Consider the following 20,839-nt stretch of genomic DNA (forward strand, 5'->3'; position numbering starts at 1 on the left):
AAAATTTCGATTTTTAATTGAATAAATTTAAAAAATATGTGTGAAAAGCGTATAAGCATTCATTTTTTAATAAAATTACACACTTCAGATTTCAAAATAAATATCTTTTTTTGAAAGATGCACTGTAATACTATTTTTTCCTTTAAAGTACAACATTCAAGAGTATCAGGACAAAATTTTAACTTAAAATATTAAAAAATAAAAAAGTTAAAATGTTTTATGTAAAAATAATGATTTTTCTCATTATTCAAATTTTATGATTTTTTCCAAACCCAAAAAACTAATTTTTGGCTAATTGTTTTTCAAAAATTTACTTTAAAACAGTATTCCAGAATTGTTCTAAGTATAAATTTTAAGTCGCTCTTACTGCTGTAAGCATTTTTTTCATGGGTGCTCCAAAGACCCCATACGCACCTTAAGATATTCCGAGATACGTATGCGTTTTAAGGGTTAAAATTCTTAGAGTGAAACATCACTCCAAAAGAATAGAATTTTGCTCTAAGCGATAGTGAAATACGGCCACTCGAAATGGAGTGACACTTCTTATAAGAATGAATTTTTCGCTCGATAAGTTATCTCTTCATTTGACTGGAGTGAAGGTCTCTTTTCTTGTAGCGAATGGTTCAGTCAATTAAAATAAGTAATTCATAAAAGTATTATGTGGCGGTACTCTTCCACGTCGAGTAGGAAAGTAATTATTGCTTGTCTTAATTGTGCCGCAGGTGGTCTTTATATAGTACATCGGGTGCACCTTACTACCGAAAAAGTTACGCCGCCTGTCGGCACCGTGCATTAACTGGCAAACGAGCGCGCAACGTTTCTCGAAATATCCTTGTAAATTTTCTTTAAATATTTTTTAACAGATATATCCACTGAAAATCTAATAGATATTTCGAAGATAAAAGAATTCGATGCAATAATAAAAAAAGAATATTGCATCCACGTAGATAACTTGTGGAAAAACCTGCATTCACGTAATTCATATAAATCACGTAGATCCCACGTGGCTGTCACTGTTTTATTGAGGTTATTTTTTTGTTAATGTGTTTGTTAACGATAAGGGGGAACAATTGTTTTTAAGAATATCTTTTACAATTTTGATACTAGAGTCATGAAAGCATTTATCCAATAACAGTATTGCGCGGTCTACTAAATTAGTTACAATATTGATCTTTTATTTTTGTGGATGGCTAGAATAATAATACAGGCACACAAAAAAGTGGTTGGTCCGGCGGACCAAACTAGTCAACCTTTATGTATTTTGACCTGGTGAATCCGAATCCAAAGTCAGAATTGCAAACTTAGAACATATTTTCTAATCTCAAAAAAAATTTTCTTTTTAATGTGGATCTGACGGATCAGACTAGTCTATCCTTATGTATTTTGACCCACTGAATCCGAATCCAAGGTCAGAATTTTTAAATTGTGTCATTTTTTCAAACCCCAAAAAAAATTTTTTTTTATGTTAATCTGGGAGATTAAATTAATCTATCCTTATATATTTTGGCCCGATGAATCCGAATTCAAGGTCAGAATTGCTGAATTAGCTCATTTTTTCCTAACAAAAAAAATTTTTTTTTAAATGTTGGTCGGGCGGACCAGACTAGTCTATCCTTATGTATTTTGACTTACTGAATATAAATTAAAAGTCAGAAATACTGTATTGGCTCATTTTTTCTTAATCTCAAAAAAATACCTTGTAAAAGCAGTTTGGGTCACAAATGTATAATTCAGAGCGTGCAAGATTGCGTAACCACATTAGCCGAGGAAAATTCAATACGTATGACAAATTTGAGCTTCTGTGAATAAAGCGTAGAAAACTGACTTCCTTTTTTTATTATATTTAACTCCTTTATTCTCGAAGGTTCAGATTAATGAACAAACTAAAACCTGAATGTTACAAATCTGATAATGGAGACTATTCATCGATTCTTTTAAGAGAAGCTTGAAAGCAGTGTTGCTGCCCAATACTAATGTATATGCCTCCATTCCTGTACCGCACTAATAAAAAAAGAGTACACAAACCTGAAAACAGTTCTTGAAAAAAATTAAATACACAGATGGCGAATTTGTGGGTATCTGAAAATTCTTACCATACGATTGGGTCAACAATCAGGTTACATAGAAAATCCATGCTTCCTATGTGAATGGGATTGTAGAGATCGAACAAACCATTACATAAGAAAAGAATGGTCGACAAGGACATCTTTGCAATTTGAGTCTAAAAACATAACAAATGAACCGTTAGTTGAGCCTTTAAAAGTTCTTTTTCCACCTCTTTGTATCAAATTAGGACTTGTGAAACAATAGGTGAAAGTTCTGAATAAAAAAGATGAATGCAGTATTTACAAAAAAATTTCCCAACATCTCTAATGCAAAATTGCGGGAACGAATTTTCGATGGATCTCAAATACATAAAATGTTGAGGGACAACAATTTTGTCACCAAAATGAATGAAAACGAAAGAGTAGCATGGCTGAGTTTCAAAGGTGTCACAGAAAATTTTCTAGGAAACCACAAAAATCAAGATTACAGAGAAAGGGTAGCTAAAATGATGGAGAACTATAGAAATTGGGTTGCTTAATGAATCTTAAGTTGCATTTCTTGGATGCTCATATCGACTACTTTCCAGAAAATCTAAATGATTATAGTGAAGAACAGGGAGAAAGATTTCACTAGGACATCAAGGGGGAGCGATGCACACGGTGCTTTTGGACACGATATCTTGCGCACGATTCAAATGACCACGGTGCATTTGCACATGGTGCGTTTACACACTGTGCATTTGGACATAAAGAAAATTTTATTAAAAATTTTCACTAGTTACATGCACACGTAAAATTTGGCCACTAAATATTTGCACACGAAAAATGCCCACCGTTCACTTGGACATGTAAAAGTTGCACACCATTCATTTGCACACCGCTCACTTGCGCACCATTCACTTGCACATTGTTTACTTACCCACCACTCATTTGCACACCAAGAAATGCGCACTGATCATTTGCACGTGGAAAGATGCACACCGATCATTTGCACACGGAAAGATGCGCACTGATCATTTCCACACAGAAAGATGCGCACTGATCATTTGTACACGGAAAGATGCACACTGACCATTTGCACAGGGAAAGGTGTGCACTAATCATTTGCACACCATTCATTTGCGAGTGAGGCCCGATTGCGCACATAAACGATTGGACACAGTAGTATTTCTCGACTGGACAGTTTTGATTGGACACAGACTCGGTTGGACACAAACCCGATTGGACACGGACCCGATTGGACACGGACCCGATTTTACACGGACTCGATTGTACACGGACCCGATTGCACACCGACCCGATTGCGCACCGACCTGTTTACACACGGACCCGATTGCGCACCGACCTGATTGCATACGGACCCGATTGCACATGGATCCGATTGCGCACTGACCTATTTGCACACGATACGATTCCGCATTGCTGATAGTACATGGGTTAGCAACTTGGACAGGATGGGTGCGGGAGGGGGGCGAAGCCCCCCCCTTGCACCTCCCCTTGTGTGTGTTTATGTGTGTGTGTCGGGTCGTGTGCAATCGGGTCCGTGTGCAAACAGGTCAGTGCGCAATCGGGTCCGTGTCCAATCGGGACTGTGTCCAATTAGGAAATACTACTGTGTCCAATCGCTTATGTGCGCAATCGGGACAGTCTCGGTAAATCCACTTCCCAATAATTTTGTAATTTTATAGCAAAGTCAGTGTATACATCAAATGATAAGCCATTCACTGCATTTGTCATAATATCTTTTATCACATCACGTAATTGTATTCCTCTTTCATTTATAGGCGTTGGTGGAATATGTGTAATTTAAAATAGAATAATTAACATATTAAGAACATTCGCAACATTTATGTGTAACATTATGCTTTGCTTAATTAACAACAATCTAACAGAAAAATTAAGCACACGTTAGATGTGATACTGATGTACTGATCAAGCACACGTTAGACTTGATACTGATGTGAAAATGACGCGTAACGTCATTAATAAAGATACCAAACTTTTATTAATATGTGATTTCCATTTCATATATAATACGTACCGTGACATCACGAATATAAAACTGGAATATAAAATATGTGATGTAGACAGAATGAACACTGTGTGAAAGCAACGTGACTACTCTAATATTGCGCAACTGTTAGATAAAAACTAATACAGGGATGCTAATAATATAAATGTCTAGTATTATAACATAGATAATATATAACATACATACACATAATATACATAATATACACATAAATGATATAAATAAAAGGCTGAAAAGGCTGATTTTTTAAAATAAAATTTAAACTTTTATTTTTTATGTATGAGTATGTGTATATGTATGTTTACGTGTATGTGTGCGTTTATGAGTATAGATGAATGTGACTTTTGTTGACTTCAGTGAAATTGGTGCGTCAGATATCCGTTATATTCAGATCAGTAAGTACAAATTTCCACCGATGAATTTCAGAGCCACATGATGTACAAAATCCGATCGTCATTTTCCACATGGTGCAGATCGGATCACTTTGATGACAGCGGTATGATTAAGTTCAACACGAATAAAATCAATGTGCAATATCATATTGGTACTTAAAATTCATGATATTAAAAAAATACCATATTTATTCGCTAAAATACCTTAAAATGCAGTACAAATTTCAAACTCGCGTGCAATTAACAAAAAACATCGTATCGACATGTATTTTTTTTAAATTGCTTAGAAAAGAATGAACGTTAAGAATCTGAATTAATATTAGCAAGATTTTAACGAAAAACTTGTGCAAAATGATAACAAACTTTTACTTTTTTCAATTAAAAAACACATGTTTGGTTTTCATGCGATACAAAAGGTTCGCACTTAACAAATCAAACTTTCGCGTAGGGATTCTCAAAGTAGAGTCTTTGCCCTTTAATTTAAAAAAGAGTACATGTAATTTGGATGATTTTTCGCAAAGTTGCATTACTTTGAAAATTGCCTAAAAATCAGTCAAAAATTTTGTTTCGTTTTTTTTTGCGCCAGTGTATATAAAAGTCAATTTTATTAAAAATTTATTTTAATTAAAAAAAAAATTTTTTTTTGAAAAATTTTTTCTGAAAATATAAATAGCATAGTTAAATAGAGGTATTTATACTGTAAACCTTTTGTATGAAACATTTTTTTATATATTTTTTAGTTTGCGAGATGTATCGAGAAAACGCAAAAATTTCAACTTTGAAGGGTGGTTTCACCCCTTCAAACCGTTTATAAGCACCAACTAAAACTTTCTAAATTCATGTATTTACCCCCTCTACATTTATGTCAAGTTTCATTAAAATCAGAATTTTCGAGTTCGCGGGGTTCCCTTGTGAGTGGCATTATAGTGTATACTTTGTTGTAATAGTTTCAGACAAGATTTAATGCTTTTTACCTATTTCAATACATTGCAAAAGAATAAACTGTTCACTTTATTCTATCATTTTTAAAAAAATTATGTTATATTTAATGCCTTCAAGTAGACATATTCTGTCGGCCATACTGTTAATTCCAAGCTTTGAGGTTAATTATATTATATCATCTTCAGGAGAAAGAATTACTTACGCAGAGAAAAAGAGACAGGGCGAGAGAAATAAGATACACACGCATGCATATATATGTACAACATGTTCATATACATATATGCACATACGTATATGTATAGGCATTACTATACAATGATATTCTCCTTCCTCCCTCCCCCCCCCTCTCTCTCTCTCTCTCTCTCTCTCCCTCCCTCTTTCTCGCCGTTCTCACCACATTTGACTCGATCATATTCTCTGTCTCTCTTTCTCCTCTTTACTCTGTAAGTCCCTGAGCCTTCTGAGCGAGATCCTGCGGTTCTCACTGATTATTCGAGGTTCGCGACGATCTTCTCACTCGATCGCGAACAATATGCTATTCTTATTTCAGCATCTCTTTATTTTAACATTATAGTGTAAGTTGTGAGTGATTTTGTCTCACTCACAACAGACTGTACGTAATTGTGTAAATGTGAATGAGTGTATACATGTATGGCACTTATTTTTGAATTTCCATTCTCAGCGTTACTTGGGATGTGGACGTGATGGGAATCTGATCCCTGTGTGTGTGTGTGTGTGTGTGTGTGTGTGTGTGTGTGTGTGTGTGTGTGTGTGCGCGCGTGTGTGCGTGCGTGCGTGTGCGTGCGTGTGCGTGCTCGCGCATGTGTGTGCGTGCATACGTATGTATAAAAATTAAAAACTAAAACGAAAGAAGATAATTCTTTGCCTGTGTTACACGGGAGGTAGGGAGATTTGGAGTCTCTAAGTATTGTGGAAGTGACAAACCACGAGGTTCTAATTTCTCCTCTGTAATGCAAGCAAAGAATTACCCTTTTCCGTTTTATTCTTTAATTTTTACACACACGCGTACGTATGCACACACACACGCACACACAAAGGGATCAGATCCGTATCACGGTCACATCGTTAATCCCGCGTAACGCCGAGAATGAGAATTTAAAAAAAAGTGCCATACAAGTCACTTATTTACACTTACACTTTTACGCACAGTCATATGATACACGTTATGACTCATGTACTGATATTCACACTTGCAAATCCACACATAGAAGCATTTGACAAAAAATGCCGAAAGTTGTGTATGTTTCAATTTGAGCTGTAGACGCAATTAAGAAGACGTTCACCATATGCACATTCTGTTTAAAATGTTCTCCTAAATTTTAAAGCTGAATATCTCCGCCAAAAATGGTCGAATCTTAAAAAACAAAAGTGGATTTTAAAGAGCACATTTCTAACTTTTATTCTTAAACTGAGGCAACCAAAAGAATAACTTTTCAATAATGCGCAGTCATCTTTATGTATATTGTCGACGTATTAAAATTTTAAAGTTAACTTTAAAATGCAAAACGGCACGCAAAAAGAAATCAAATCTAAAATTTAATCTCACGACTTGAAAGCTGATACTTTAAACTTTAAACAATAGAAAGTAACAATTATACACTCACTCGAAAAAAAAGCGGTACACCTAAAATTTGTCAAAAAATTACTAAACTTCCAATGACGATAACTACGCGAGTAATAAAGATAGAAAGGTTTCTTAAAAAAGAAATTAAAGCTTCAAATGTCTACTTTAAGAATTGATTTAGTAAAATTTTGCGTAATAATTTTTTTCAAAATGGCGTATGACAAAGCGAGAGCATGCGAAATTGAAAAATATTGATTCGAGTTTGCGACGATCCATGGCGTGAGGTAAGTATCGCAACTTAATAGGATAAAAAGCATGCGATAGTACAGAGTTTTCCCTTCAAAATGCTTTTTTACTCATCTCGATACGATGATTTTTTGCTGAGATATGCGCATTTAAAGTAAAAAACTTTTTATTCAAATGCGCATATCTCAGCAAAAAATCATCGTATAGAGACGAGTAAAAAAGCATTTTGAAGGGGAGACTCTGCACTATCGCATGCTTTTTATCCCATTAAGTTGCGATACTTGCCTCATGCCATGGATTGTCGCAAAATTGGACCAATATTTTTCAATTTCGCGTGTTTTCGCTTTGTCATACGCTATTTTGAAAAAACGTATCACACATAACTGTAATATAAAATTTTTTTAAGTGGCAATCCGAATCTTAAAAATGCTTCTTGGAAAACTTTGCTAGCTGTATTAGGTGCTGAGATATTCAATTTTGAATTTTTAACAATGCCCAATTTTAACTATTGCAAGAATAAAAATTCCGGGTTTCGCTAACAACTATGGTTAGTCTTTATTTTAAAACTCGAAACTGTCCTCGGATTGTGAGCGTTCGACGTACATGTGCATGTGTGTTGCATAGCTGACTTTCCACGAAATTTTACTACTCCAGACTCACATTAACACAAGCAAATCTGAGTAGTTATGCGAACGAAGCTTCCCCATTAGGAAATTTTGATATTTGATTTTACCACGTAGAAAAAGTTGAAAAAGTTCAGTATCAGTTTCAGGAATTTCGATATCTAATAAAAATAGACGACTTTCATCTGACTATTTCTTATTAAAAGGTTTTACGATCGGAATTTGCACATCATGGGACTCTGAAAAGTGCTGGTTTGTGTGTGTGTGTGTGGAAGGGGGGGTGTTTAACTCAAGGATGACCCCGTGGCTCGTCAGTTCCACGATATTTTGCGAATCCAAACCTTCCTTGGGTGTGTGCGCGCGTGTGTGTGTGTGCGTGTATGTAAGCGCGAGTTTATGCGTGAGAGAGAGAGAGAGAGAGAGAGAGAGAGAGAGAGAGAGAGAGAGAGAGAGGAGAGAGAGAGAGAGAGGAGAGAGGGAGATAGAGAGAGGAGTGAGGGCCGTGATCGAGAGAGGAGGGAGAGGGAGAGGGCGAGGGAGAGGGAGCGGGAGTGGGATTGGGAGAGTCGAGGGGAGGGGGGCGATTTGCTTGAGAGGGAGGGGGAGAGGGAAGAGGCGGGGAGGAGGCGAGAGGAGAGGGAGAGGGAGAGGGAGAGGGAGAGGAGAGGGGGAGAGAGGGAGAGGAGAGAGAGAGGGAGAGAGAGGGAGAGAGGGAGAGGAGGGAGAGGGGTAGAGACGAGAGAGGGAGAGGGGGGAGAGCGACGAGAGAGAGGGGGGGCAGAGCGAGCGCGAGGGAAGCGATGAGTGAAGAAGCAAGCGGGTGGGGAAAATGTGATCAGGACAGAGCGTGAAATCTTGAATGCTAAAGTTTGTTGTATTAAGATTCACTTTAATGAAGTCCAAAATCAGTTTTGTTTATTTATCACACAGTTTTCTTCAGACACCGTCACTTAACAGCGCGGATGACAAACGTGAGCCTCGATCGCAAGCTCGAGATAGTTGAGCAGCGTAATCGTTCGCTTTTCCACATCCACGCACGAATTACAGCTTAGTGTCGGACGGGTGACCTCCTTTTGGACACGTAACGATTGGACACCGCTCGATTGGACACGCACGATTGGACACGCACGATTGGACACGGCTCGATTGGACACCGCACGATTGGACACTACACGATTGGACACCGCACGATTGGACACCGCACGATTGGACACCGCATTATTGGACACCGCACGATTGGACACCGCATTATTGGACACCGCACGATTGGACACCGCATTATTGGACACCGCATTATTGGACACCGCACGATTGGACACCGCACGATTGGACACCGCATTATTGGACACCGCAGTCTTCTAGTGAATAACATTTATATATCATATGACAGATTATCTAAGCTTAGAAATATCTGGCAGAAAAAAGCTTCGATTTGCCAGAAAAAAATTGAATTTTAAATATCTATATACGTATTTTTAGGAGCATCTCGTTTTGCGTGGAAAGTTTCAAACCTATGTGGTGCAGAAAATGCTTGCACGCACACACACACACACACACACACACACACGGGGGGGTGCAAGGGGGGCCTTCGGCCCCCCCTCCCGCACCCACCCCGTCCAAGTCGCTAACCCATGCAAACTGTATTAGAAATCTGCATACACACACGTAAATGTGTGTGTGTGTCCAATTGTACGGTGTCCAATAATGCGGTGTCCAATAATGCGGTGTCCAATAATGCGGTGTCCAATAATGCGGTGTCCAATCGTGCGGTGTCCAATCGTGCGGTGTCCAATAATGCGGTGTCCAATAATGCGGTGTCCAATAATGCGGTGTCCAATCGTGCGGTGTCCAATCGTGCGGTGTCCAATAATGCGGTGTCCAATCGTGCGGTGTCCAATCGTGCGGTGTCCAATCGTGCGGTGTCCAATCGTGCGTGTCCAATCATGCGTGTCCAATCGAGCGGTGTCCAATCGTTACGTGTCCAAACGGGATACTCCCGTGTCGGACTTCCCGTTACTCTTTCTCAAAATTGCTTTTGATTCGCGTGATATGATACTCGCGTGACAGTTCTCGCTCTTCTGAGACGGGTGCAGTGATGAGATGCGGGCCGGGTTTTTCACGCATGCGCATTGAGAACAGCAATAAAGCAGTGATGTATAATGTGCCTAGATTATGGGCGAAAAAATCTTGGCAAAAGTCTTAGCGGGATTATCGCAGGAGGATATTAGAAAGGTACAGATATATTTATTTAGATATCCCAGATAGCACAAAATATTTATAAAATATTTATAAAATATTTATAAGAAGGAAAAATATTTATAATAAATATTTTGTACATATTTTTATGTCCGAATTTGTCAGGTATAAAAAAAATTATGATAAACATTTAAGAAAATATTTATAATAAATATTTAAATACCATTATTATCAAAGGATAAAAAATATTTCAAGTTCATATACATAAATATTTTTCAGTACATTTTTAAAATATATTCTATATGTTGTTGATAATAATTTTTGTATCATTTCTAAATGGTTTAAAAATAATTATATAATCTTTAAAAAATATTTTTTGAAAATAAAAATGTAAAATATTTATAAATATTTATGATAATATTTTGTGCTATCTGGGATATATAGATATATAAATATATTTGTACACATATGTTACTTGTTTATATTTAAAAAAATCGCACGATTGTATACATCAACGGTACATCTTTCTTCTTTCATTAGATACGTTACTGTTACTGTTCTCGCCACGCATGCGCGAAAAACCCGGCCCGCATCTCATCGGGACGGGTGCCGATCCCGGCGCGATCAACCAACGGCTCCAAGTCTCCGGGAGATGCGTGGCGCAGAATGTGACTTCTGCGCAAGGCATCATGCTCAAAAGTCGGGTTCACATCATGATTTGCACGAGCAAACCACGAGGGAAACATCACACCGAGAACGGCTTACAATACAAAACTGAAAATTTGAGCGATTCTTAACATATGTCAAGAACTCGCCAAGGAAGACTGCACATTATCGCGAGATGTCAAATGACACGTGCCTCGTGTGCTGCTGACCGGCCATCCCACCGGTCAACGCATCGCGCGGAATTTTACTAATATCGGCTTAGCAACGATCACACCACTTTTGCACCGAAAACGCAATTTGGCGATTGGTGCTAAGTTTGCGAATATTTCTCGCGCACCAGATGCGCGCGGCTATGACTATATATGGTCATATTGAGGGCCATTGCCCCTTTAATATGCCTATCTCGCAGCATTATTTAAACGACTGCCCATTAGCAGGCAGTGGGTTAATAATTAGTCAAACGCGCCGTTACGCGTGTCTCGCTGGTCAGTCAGAACTCGATTAATAGAAACGTGCGTTCCGCGAGTGAAACCTAAAGTGCGGAATTCAGAATAACTATCGTCTGGAACTTAACCGAAACAAATCTGGAGCGAGCGAATCTAATAGCGCCCTATCTCAGAGCCGCACGACGCGGCAACTTCGCCGATTGCGCATGAAATAACTACAGTGTACGCCAAGAGAAATAAACTTATTCTTTAATATACACTAGTCAGAGAAATTAAGGGATATTTTAAAAATCCCAAATTTTTAAGTGATTTTCAAAAGGCTGTAACTTGAAGAAAAATGATCGTAGAGAAAAAAAAACAAATTAAAGCTCCAAGTTTTTAGTTTTCAAAAATTTTTTAGCGTCAGCGGTTTTTGAGTAATAATAAGTTTTGAGTAATCATAAGAAAACCATCAAAAAAAAATTTTCCAAAGTTTTGCTTGCCTTTAAAAAGGTCCATGAACTTCAATAAATTGTTTCCAGTGATCCCATCATAAAGCTCTTCTAGATAATTTAATCCTCTTTAATTTTACCGGTTTCCCAGCCCTGTACGATGATTTTTCGTTGAATTATCGTTGTTTAAAGCAAAAAAGTCATTTTTGACTTTGGTAATTAATAACTCAGGAAACAATGATCGTACAGAAAATGAAAGTAGGGTTTTAAAAACTGTAAAGTATTTTTTATAAGTCCTAGTTATTGGTTTTTGAAAAAAAAATTTTTTTAGTACGAGAAAGTTGATTGAAAAAGAGGTAAAAAGTTGTGTAATTAGGGATATTCACTTAACTTTGCATAACTTTGCAAATAGTGGATAGACTAAGAATATTGACTGTAGCTTTTCAACCTCAAAGTATCCCAAAGAAACCTTGAAAATTTCAAAGCACTGCGATTTTTTTTATTGTGCTTGAAATGATTAAATTTATTGTTTTTACTAAAAATTAATTTAAGGATGGATTTTTCACTCTATTCATTTTTTTATGTTGAAAATGTTTTTTTTAGCAATAATCCATATTTTCTTTACTAAAAAATGTTAATTATTGTAAAAAAATGGAAAAAATTAAGAAATAAATTTTTTTAAACTTTTTTTCTAAAATTTGTTTTTACTATATCCACAATGCTTCACAATTGTAAAAAAAAATTCGTTTGACTTTTTTAACCGCTGTAATTGCTTTAGTTCTAAACGTCAATTTAAAAATTAGTTGGAAAAAGTTGATATACAGTAGAAGCTCCGTATAGCCACGGTCTCGGGGATTTGCGTGAAATTGTGGCATTAAGTGAAATTGTGGCACTGTGAAGTAACCCCATACTATCGGCAGAGTGGGAGAGTGTGGCGTACACGACGTGAGCAGGCTGCACGGCGCTGATGCGCGGTAGGATGCATAATGGGGGAATAAATTTCCCCTTCGGTGAGACAATGAAGAAGGCATTGAGGGGAAACACAATAAATCGGAGAGTGGCAATGAGGATTTTCTACTGTACCCCCTCTCCCCCAATGGATTCCTGTATTTCATTCCACAAATTTTGAATTTTTACTGAGTTCTTTAGAGTTCAAATCGTTTTCACAAGTTTTCATTAAAACAAAAACAGTTTTTTTTTTTAAACTAACCCAAAACTTTCTGGATATTAGAAAAAAATTTTTTTCTTCAATTGCGGCATCTATCTGCAACTCGCGTTGTTACTCTTCTTCAAGAGAGTTATAATCAAGTTTAAGTTGCAGCTATTATGGGAGTGAGCCAATCGGTTGTTAGTCGTGCTTATGCGCGGTTTAGCGAGATCCAAAGCTACGAGCGACGTCCGGGTCAAGGTAGACGACGGACCACCGAGTGTGATAACTGGGCTACCGTTTGATGGGCTTGTCGAGAATTTACTGTGCATGCACATACGATTGTTCATCAATTCTTAAATCATCGACAACGTCCTTCCCAACAACATATTTCAATCTCAACGGTTCGAAGTGGGAGTGGGTCACTTGGACACAGTACAATTGGACACAGTGCAGATGGACACGTTGCGATGGACACAAACTAATATACACAGTTCAAATAGACACGGTTTATTTGGACACAGAAATTTTGTATACCGCAAAGTTGTACACCGTACATTTCTATACCCCTTTGTTTAGGCACCGCTACCGACGGGGTGGATGCGGGAGAAAGTCCCCCTTGCATCTCCCTGTGTGTGTGTGTGTGTGTGTGTGTGTGTGTGTGGTGTGTGTGTGGTGTGTGTGTGTGTGTGTGTGCGTGTGCGTGTGCGTGCAAAGCATTCACTGCATCACATGGGTTTGCGACTTTCCGTGTGTGCATATGCAGTGTGTGCATTTGGTCTGTGTCCGTTTGTTACTGTGTCCGTTTATTACTGTGTTCGTTTATTACTGTGTCTGTTTGTTACTGTGTCCATTTATTACTGTGTCCGTTTATTACTGTGTCCGTTTGTTACTGTGTTCGTTTATTACTGTGTCCGTTTGTTACTGTGTCCGTTTATTACTGTGTCCGTTTATTACTGTGTCCGTTTGTTACTGTGTCCGTTTATTACTGTGCGCATCTGAGACTCACTCATTTTACGCGGCCAGTCGCGGCTTTTAATGGCGGTTCAATAATGGTATGGGCAGGCGTATCCATGAATAGCAGAACTCCTTTGGTAATCATTCCTGGAATATTGACTGCCAAAAGGTACGTCACTTAAATCCTGGAACCACACGTCCTGCCCATGCGTAGACGCATGGGTAATCGTTTCATCCTCATGCAGGATAATGCTCGTCCTCATACCGCAAGGCGTACGAGAAATTTTTTTGACGCCAACAACGTGGTAACCCTCAACTACGTATGAGTTCCGACTTGAACCCCATTGATCATGTTTGGGACATGCTCGGGCGTCGATTGCGACGAGACTTTTCGCGATTACAAAATCTCCGTCAATTGACCCAAGCGCTTTTGCAAACTTGGCGAGAAATCCCGCAACGAGACATCAAGCGGTGCAGAATATGCGAGACCGTTTAGAATTGGTGGTTAGCAACAGACGGCAATACTCGATTTTAAATTGTGATCTGCAGCAAACACATACACACACATACACAATTTAATGGTATTTAATGAGTTTGGAGTTGTTTAAATACTGCAGAAGTGACGAGCCGTAGGGTCTCATTACCTTAAATCACACACACACACACACACACACACACACACACACACACACACACACACACACACACACACACACACACACACACACACACACACACACACACACACACACACACACACACACATACACACACACAAGTGTAAATCCACCGTGCAACCTCCACGTGGTACGCTTTGGATACGCTAATGCCGGTGAAAAAAAAAACAGTGCCGACAAAAAATCAAACGAATTTTCTTTGACAATTGTGGAGTATTGTGGATATGGTAAAAAAATTCTTTTTTAATAAAAAAAATTTAATTATAACAAAATGAAAAAATTTATTAAATTAAAAAATTTTTTTTCAAAATTTTTTTATTTTTTTTACTTTAATTAACATTTTTTGTTAAAGAAAACACGGATTATTGCTAAAAAAAAGATTTTTAACAAAAAAATGAATAAAGAGTGAAAAATTCATCCTTAAATTAATTTTTAGCAAAAACGACAAATTTAATTATTCCGAGCACAATGAAGAAAAATCGCAGCACTTTGAAATTTTCAGGGTTTCTTTGGGATAGTTTAAAGTTGAAAAGTTATAGTCAATATCCTTAGTCTATCCATTATTTGCAAAGTTATGCTAAGTTAAACGAATATTTTTTATTACGCAATTTTTTACCTCTTTTTTAATTAACTATCTCGTATCAAAAAAATTTTTTTATTAAAAACCAATAACTTGAGGAAAATACTTTGCAGTTTGTAAAACCCTACTTTTATTTTTTGTACGATTATTATTTCCCGAGTTATTGATTACCAAAGTAAAAAATGACTTTTTTGCTTTGAACGACGATAACGCAGCGAAAAATTATCGTATAGGGCTTGGAAACCAGTCAAATTAAAGGGGATTAAGTTATCTAGAAAAATTTTATGATGGGATCACTGGAAAAAATTTATTGAAATCCGTGGACTTTTTTAAAGGCAAACAAAAATTTGGAAAAATTTTTCCGGTGGTTTTCTTATAATTACTCAAAAACTGCTGATGCTAAAAAATTTTAAACTTCTCTTCTAAAAACTAAAATTTTAAATTTCTCTTATAACGTTTTCTACTGGGAAATCTGTGCAACACCAGCGCTGTAGTAGGTTTTGATGAAAACTCCACTAGCGCAATAAAAGTGCATGTTTAGTGTGGTTCAGTGGAACACATCATTAGACAGGTTTAAAAATTAAACAATTTTATTGTTGTAAAGTTTACTAAAATAATATAATAATATTATTTTAGTAAACTTTATAACAATAAAATTGCTTAATTTTTAAACCTGTCTAATAATGTGTTTCACTGAACCACACATATACTGTAATGTAATACCTTAAAGCACGAACATAACATCTATTTTAATTTGCACTGGCACCTTCCACCGTCTCGAAAGACAGTGGAGCAAAAATTGCACTCAGCGCAATTTTTGCACCAATTTTGTCAGTAAAACATTAAACACTGAAAATATGTGAACTGATTTTCACAGTGGAACAATAAAATTGCACTCAGTGCGCACCAGTGTTGCACTAGTTTTCCCAGTAGAAAACGCTAGTAAACTTTAAAGCTGCATATCTCCGCCAAAAATGTTATAATCTTAAAAACCAAAGTGGATTTTAAAAAGCACATTTCCATCTTTTATTTTTAAACTACTAAAAGAATGGTTGCGATAATGCGTAGTTATCTTTATGTGTATTGTCAACGTACTGCAATTTTAAAGTCAACTTCAAAGTGCAAAACAGCATGCAAAAAGAAATGAAATCTGTTTAGTTTCGGGTCTTAAGTTGATACTTTAAGCTCCAAAATGCTTTTTTCTTTATATCTGTATAATAATCTGTTCACCTAATATGGGCTATTCAAGTTTAAGAACTTTTTCTGTTCAAAGTGAAATAAGTTGGTAAAAAAAAATCGTACGAACAAAAATAAAAAAGAATTTACAGCTAAAGGAACAGCCTTTTACTTAAATTTGGTTTGATAAGTAAAAAAAACATCTTACTCGGTGCGATGCTTTGAAATTGAGATTTTTATTTCCTTGTTTGCCTTATTCCGCTTCAAAGTCGCATAACTTCAAAACCAATGAATGTTATGAGACAAAAGCATTTTAAAGTAAACATTTTAAACTTCGATTTCTTTTTTGTTTGTTTCAATAAAACCATTTTTTGCAAAGTTGCAGCGTTTCAAACTTTAAACATTTTTTAAATAAAAAAACTGTTGTCCCCTTAATTCTTCTGAGAAGTGAAGTCCTGTGGCGAGTCAGGGCTAAGCGCCCCTGACAGTACGCCACCACAATACAATGTTAGCGAAACAGGACCACGCGCTTCTTGACAGTAGGCTGCCACAGAGGCACAGTAAGAAATTCGAGATCCTACTATCCAAAAACACGATACGCGCGTTCGCCACCAGAGGCCCTCTTTACTCAGGAGTAAAGTGACAGTTACCAGTTTTTATAAGGAGCGGCGGTGAACCGGAGAGTCACTCTTTGCGCTCTGAGCAGATAGTCGTTTTTGAAGGATCAAAGCGCTATGCTTTACCACAAGTTTAGTACACACCACGGCGATCACTCTGAAGGAAGCTACGACGCTGCAGTGGAGACTCCGGGCGCTCACGCTATCACCTGTCCGGTACACGAGGTCGCCTCGAGTACTACTGGCTGAAGGTGATCAAAGGATTTGGAGGTACACTTCCCTGCGGTACCAACTGCCTGACCTGTTGGAGAACCTCGCCCGGGACAGCTGCAGCATAGCCACGCAGACCGACACCCCGGACTGCTGCCGAAGAGACAGGGCGACGCAGACGTCCACTGGAGCAACCACTTCATGCGGAACTCAGACGGACAGCCGCGGTAGGGCAGAAAAACCAAAACGGAAGAAGGCTAAGCAACATAAAACATCGAAGGAGAGACGATCCCGGGAAAAGAAACGTCGTGCCGGGATTGGTCACGAAACAGCGACTACGCCGTCCAAGAGCAGCATCGACTGCAACAACAACGGGGAACCGGCGTACCGAGTTACAGTAACCAAACCACCAATACAGTAGAGGCCTAAGGCCTAAAGCCTTTTTCTTACAACGGCCCTTGTCAGGGCCACCTGAATATACGAAAAACATAAATACTGTATATATGTACATATTGTATATTATAAAAGATCTAAAATACATTTTTGTTACTAAACTAAGGCCTAGTTCACTGGCGAAGACCTATCCTATCAGCGAGAAAAGAACAAACACACCGGAACAAGCGAAGTTCCGCCACAGTATACTTAATCTCTTCTTTCGAATAAGCTACGATTCATTTTATTTAGTATTTCCTAATTATTGCTATTTTTTTGTAAACAAAATTTGTATACCTGAACACCACATGCAATATTTTGTGGTGTGATTCTTCTAACTTCTGTGCAAATTCTAGTCATCATAGTAATAATTTCCGGCGATATATCCTTCTGCTTAATATAAGGGACATCGTGCATATTTTCAATCAGAATACCGTCCTGCAAATAAAAATTATATAAGCATTCGGGTCAAAGCATAATTAAATATTTTTATAAAAACAAAATTATAAATATATGTATGAATGTAAACTTATAAAATTTTTCAAAAACAATTTTTGTAAATTTATTTGTTAATATAGAATTGAAAATAGTCTGTCATTAGGCCTGACCCCGCGGGCGCCCACGGAGCATGCAAGGAAGAGAACACATTCCTTTCTTTTAGTGACTACTTGGTCTTTTTTCTGCCTCCTGAGTCACCTATCCCTTCTACATTTCATCATTTATATTGAGTATATTTAGTTATATATCTATACATACACGGTTTGTCTCAAAAGTCCCCGAACTGATCGCATAAAAGTGCAACCAGTGGCGCCACTTTCATGAAATTTCTGATAGCAATAGTTCTAACCTTCATTTACACGTGTACGAAACTTCATTTGACTCGGTTGAATGGTTTTGACGTAGTGATCGTTCGCGTACGTCGTGTTTTTGTGCGCAATTGCAAAATGGATTTACAAACAATTAAAGAACAACGAATCGTAATAAAATTGTTTGTTAATTGCGGTTTTACCGCAACAAAAACGTAACAAAAAATTAAAACAAAATTAACAAAAAATTAACAAAAAATTTATTACGATTTGTTCTTTAATTGTTTATGAATCCATTTTGCAACTGGTTGCACTTTTATGCGATTAGTTCGGAGACTTTTAGGACAGACCGTGTATATGTGCTCAAAGTACCCTCTAATTTAAGCTGGAATCGACTATTATTACTTCCAAGCGTCTAAGAAAGTGATCTTATTTTAATTCAATTTTGGAGGGGGCCTTAGGAATCCTTCTCCCTTATATTTATTTATTATTATAATTTATGAAGCAGCGGAGAAAGAATTCAGTACGTTGCACCGAAAAAAAAACATTGTGTTTGAGAGATTCAAATTCAATTCTAAGATTCAACAAGTCGGGGAGAGCGTAGATTTCTTCATTACTGCTCTCTGTACACTCACAGAAACAGGCGAGTTTAGCAACCTAAAGGACGACCTTATACGAAATCGTATAGTTATTGGTGTCCACAATGTTCGAACCTCAGAGCGGTTACAGTTGACATCCGATCTAACAGTAAACAAAGCTTTAGAAATAGCGGAAATGCAAGCGAAGGAGAGCCAAAAAATCCGAGAAAAAATGTCCCATCAAGCAGGAGTGGATAGAGTGACGGATAAAAAGAGAGGAAACCTAAATAATCTTACAAGAGAAAAAGAGGAAATCGGTTGCGGCAGATGCGGTTTATAAAAACACGTGGACATGCAAAGATGCCCCGCATTGAGTTTCAGGTGCCAGAAATGCGGCAACACAGGGCACTGAGCGCGCGTCTGCAGAAGGCTAACAAAGTAAACAGAGTCGAGGAAGAAGGCGAAAGAAGAAGGAGGAAACGATATTTCTCGCGGCAGTAAGTGACCTTAACGATAGCGACAAATATTATTTCAATATGAACGTGTGCGAGTTTTCAAAAAATTACTGTTTTGTAGTTGACACTGGGGCAGATGTAACCCGTATCGCGTTCAAGAACGTACCAAAAAATTGTAAAAGTAAAATTTGTAAAAGTCGGAGAACGGTTCTGGGAACAGACGAAAAGTTGTTATTAATAGGTTACGTCAATGTAATACTACAGAAAAAAGCAAAAAATATAAAGGCTTGTATTTACGTTACGAAAGGTTTCAAAAATAACTTACTAGGCAAATCAGAAATAAGAGCGTTTGACTTAATGAGAGTAATTAACAACCTGCATCTAAAGAATAACCAGAATGTTGAAGACTTCATAGGTAAATTTTGAAAAATTTTCAGCGGCACAGGTCAATTTAATCAACTTTTAAAGATCCATTTAAATGAAAACGCGGTCCCGTACTTTCAGTCAGTACCTAGGGTAGTCGTTTTGTCGTTACGTGTTAAAGTAAAAGAGAAACTCGACCGGCTAAAGAAAACGGAATTATAGTCGCGGTATATTTTCCCATAGAGTGGTGTAACCCAATAGTAATCGTCCCCAAAACGGCTCTAGCGTACGGAGATTACATTAAATAATAGCGTCAAGCGTTCTAATTACCTTATACCAAAGGTCGATGTCACTTTAGCGAGCCTAAAAAGCAGTAAGTACTTTACAAGATTAGATGCTGAAGCTAGTTTCTATCAGATAAAACTCGATAATAACAGTCCAAAGCTTGTAACGGTGCACCCCATAACATGCACCAAAACGTCGAAGAACGACGTGTCGTCCTTTGCGACGACGGGAGAGCTTTGCGCTCCCAGCCTAAACCTCTACACATAGTAGATCACACGCTCGTATAAGACGAGCGTGGGGAGAAAGGCCGCGCAACGACTGACAGGCCGCGCACATGCTTTACAACCACCGATATACGCGCCCGCCGATCACTGAATAACTCCGAAAACCGATAGAATATCGCGACACGGAAACAATACCCGATTTGTCAAAAATTAAGAAATTAATTTTGGACAAATTTCAAAGGATTTTTCTCTTCCTCGTTCTCCCTCTACTCTAAGCGATTCCGACCACCACTCGCGACGAGTATAAAAAGAGGACGAGCACGGAGAAAAGCACCTTTTTTCCGCAACCGAGCACAAAGTTCGCTCGATACACAGCTTGCCTCCGAAATTCTAAACCGGCAGCAGGAGTCTGAGACTTCTCGGCCTCGGTCAGACACTTCCCGACCGCCGGCTCTCGAACACTTTTTAAATGAGTACGTACTGAGGGGTGAGAATCTTATCCGCCTTGGCCTGGGTTATACCGACTCACGCACACGCACGAATCTTCCGGTATCCCGTGACTACAGGGATGTGGATCGTCCCGCCTCGGCCGGGCTATGCTGGCTGGTCACGAATTATCCTAAATTCGAATAAAGAGGAGAGAGAGAGAGAGAGAGAGGGGGGAACAGCCGGGTTCCTTACTCTCCAGTCGCTTTGCGGTGGTTTATGCGAGGTTGGTGGTACCGCGG

General features: G+C 37.9%; 1 protein-coding gene across 5 annotated transcripts in view; it reads right to left on the bottom strand.

Moving 5' to 3' along the window:
• LOC105834430 (uncharacterized protein F13E9.13, mitochondrial) overlaps positions 1-20,839 on the bottom strand; it is a 91,015-nt gene that overhangs the window by 45,863 nt on the left and 24,313 nt on the right. For 4 of the 5 annotated variants that reach the window (XR_004962858.1, XM_012676904.3, XM_036285555.1 and 1 more), the window contains exon 3: positions 17,698-17,838. The exons of the other annotated variant lie outside the window; for it this stretch is intronic. Coding sequence is in view for 3 of the 4 variants with exons in the window: in XM_012676904.3 (XP_012532358.1) it covers positions 17,698-17,838 (141 nt within the window). In the remaining variant the exon portion in view is untranslated. The remainder of the gene's footprint in view (positions 1-17,697; positions 17,839-20,839) is intronic. 5 annotated transcript variants of the gene reach the window in all.

The sequence above is a fragment of the Monomorium pharaonis genome, chromosome 4 (assembly GCF_013373865.1).
Source record: "Monomorium pharaonis isolate MP-MQ-018 chromosome 4, ASM1337386v2, whole genome shotgun sequence".
In the NCBI taxonomy this organism is placed as follows: Eukaryota; Metazoa; Arthropoda; class Insecta; order Hymenoptera; family Formicidae; genus Monomorium; species Monomorium pharaonis.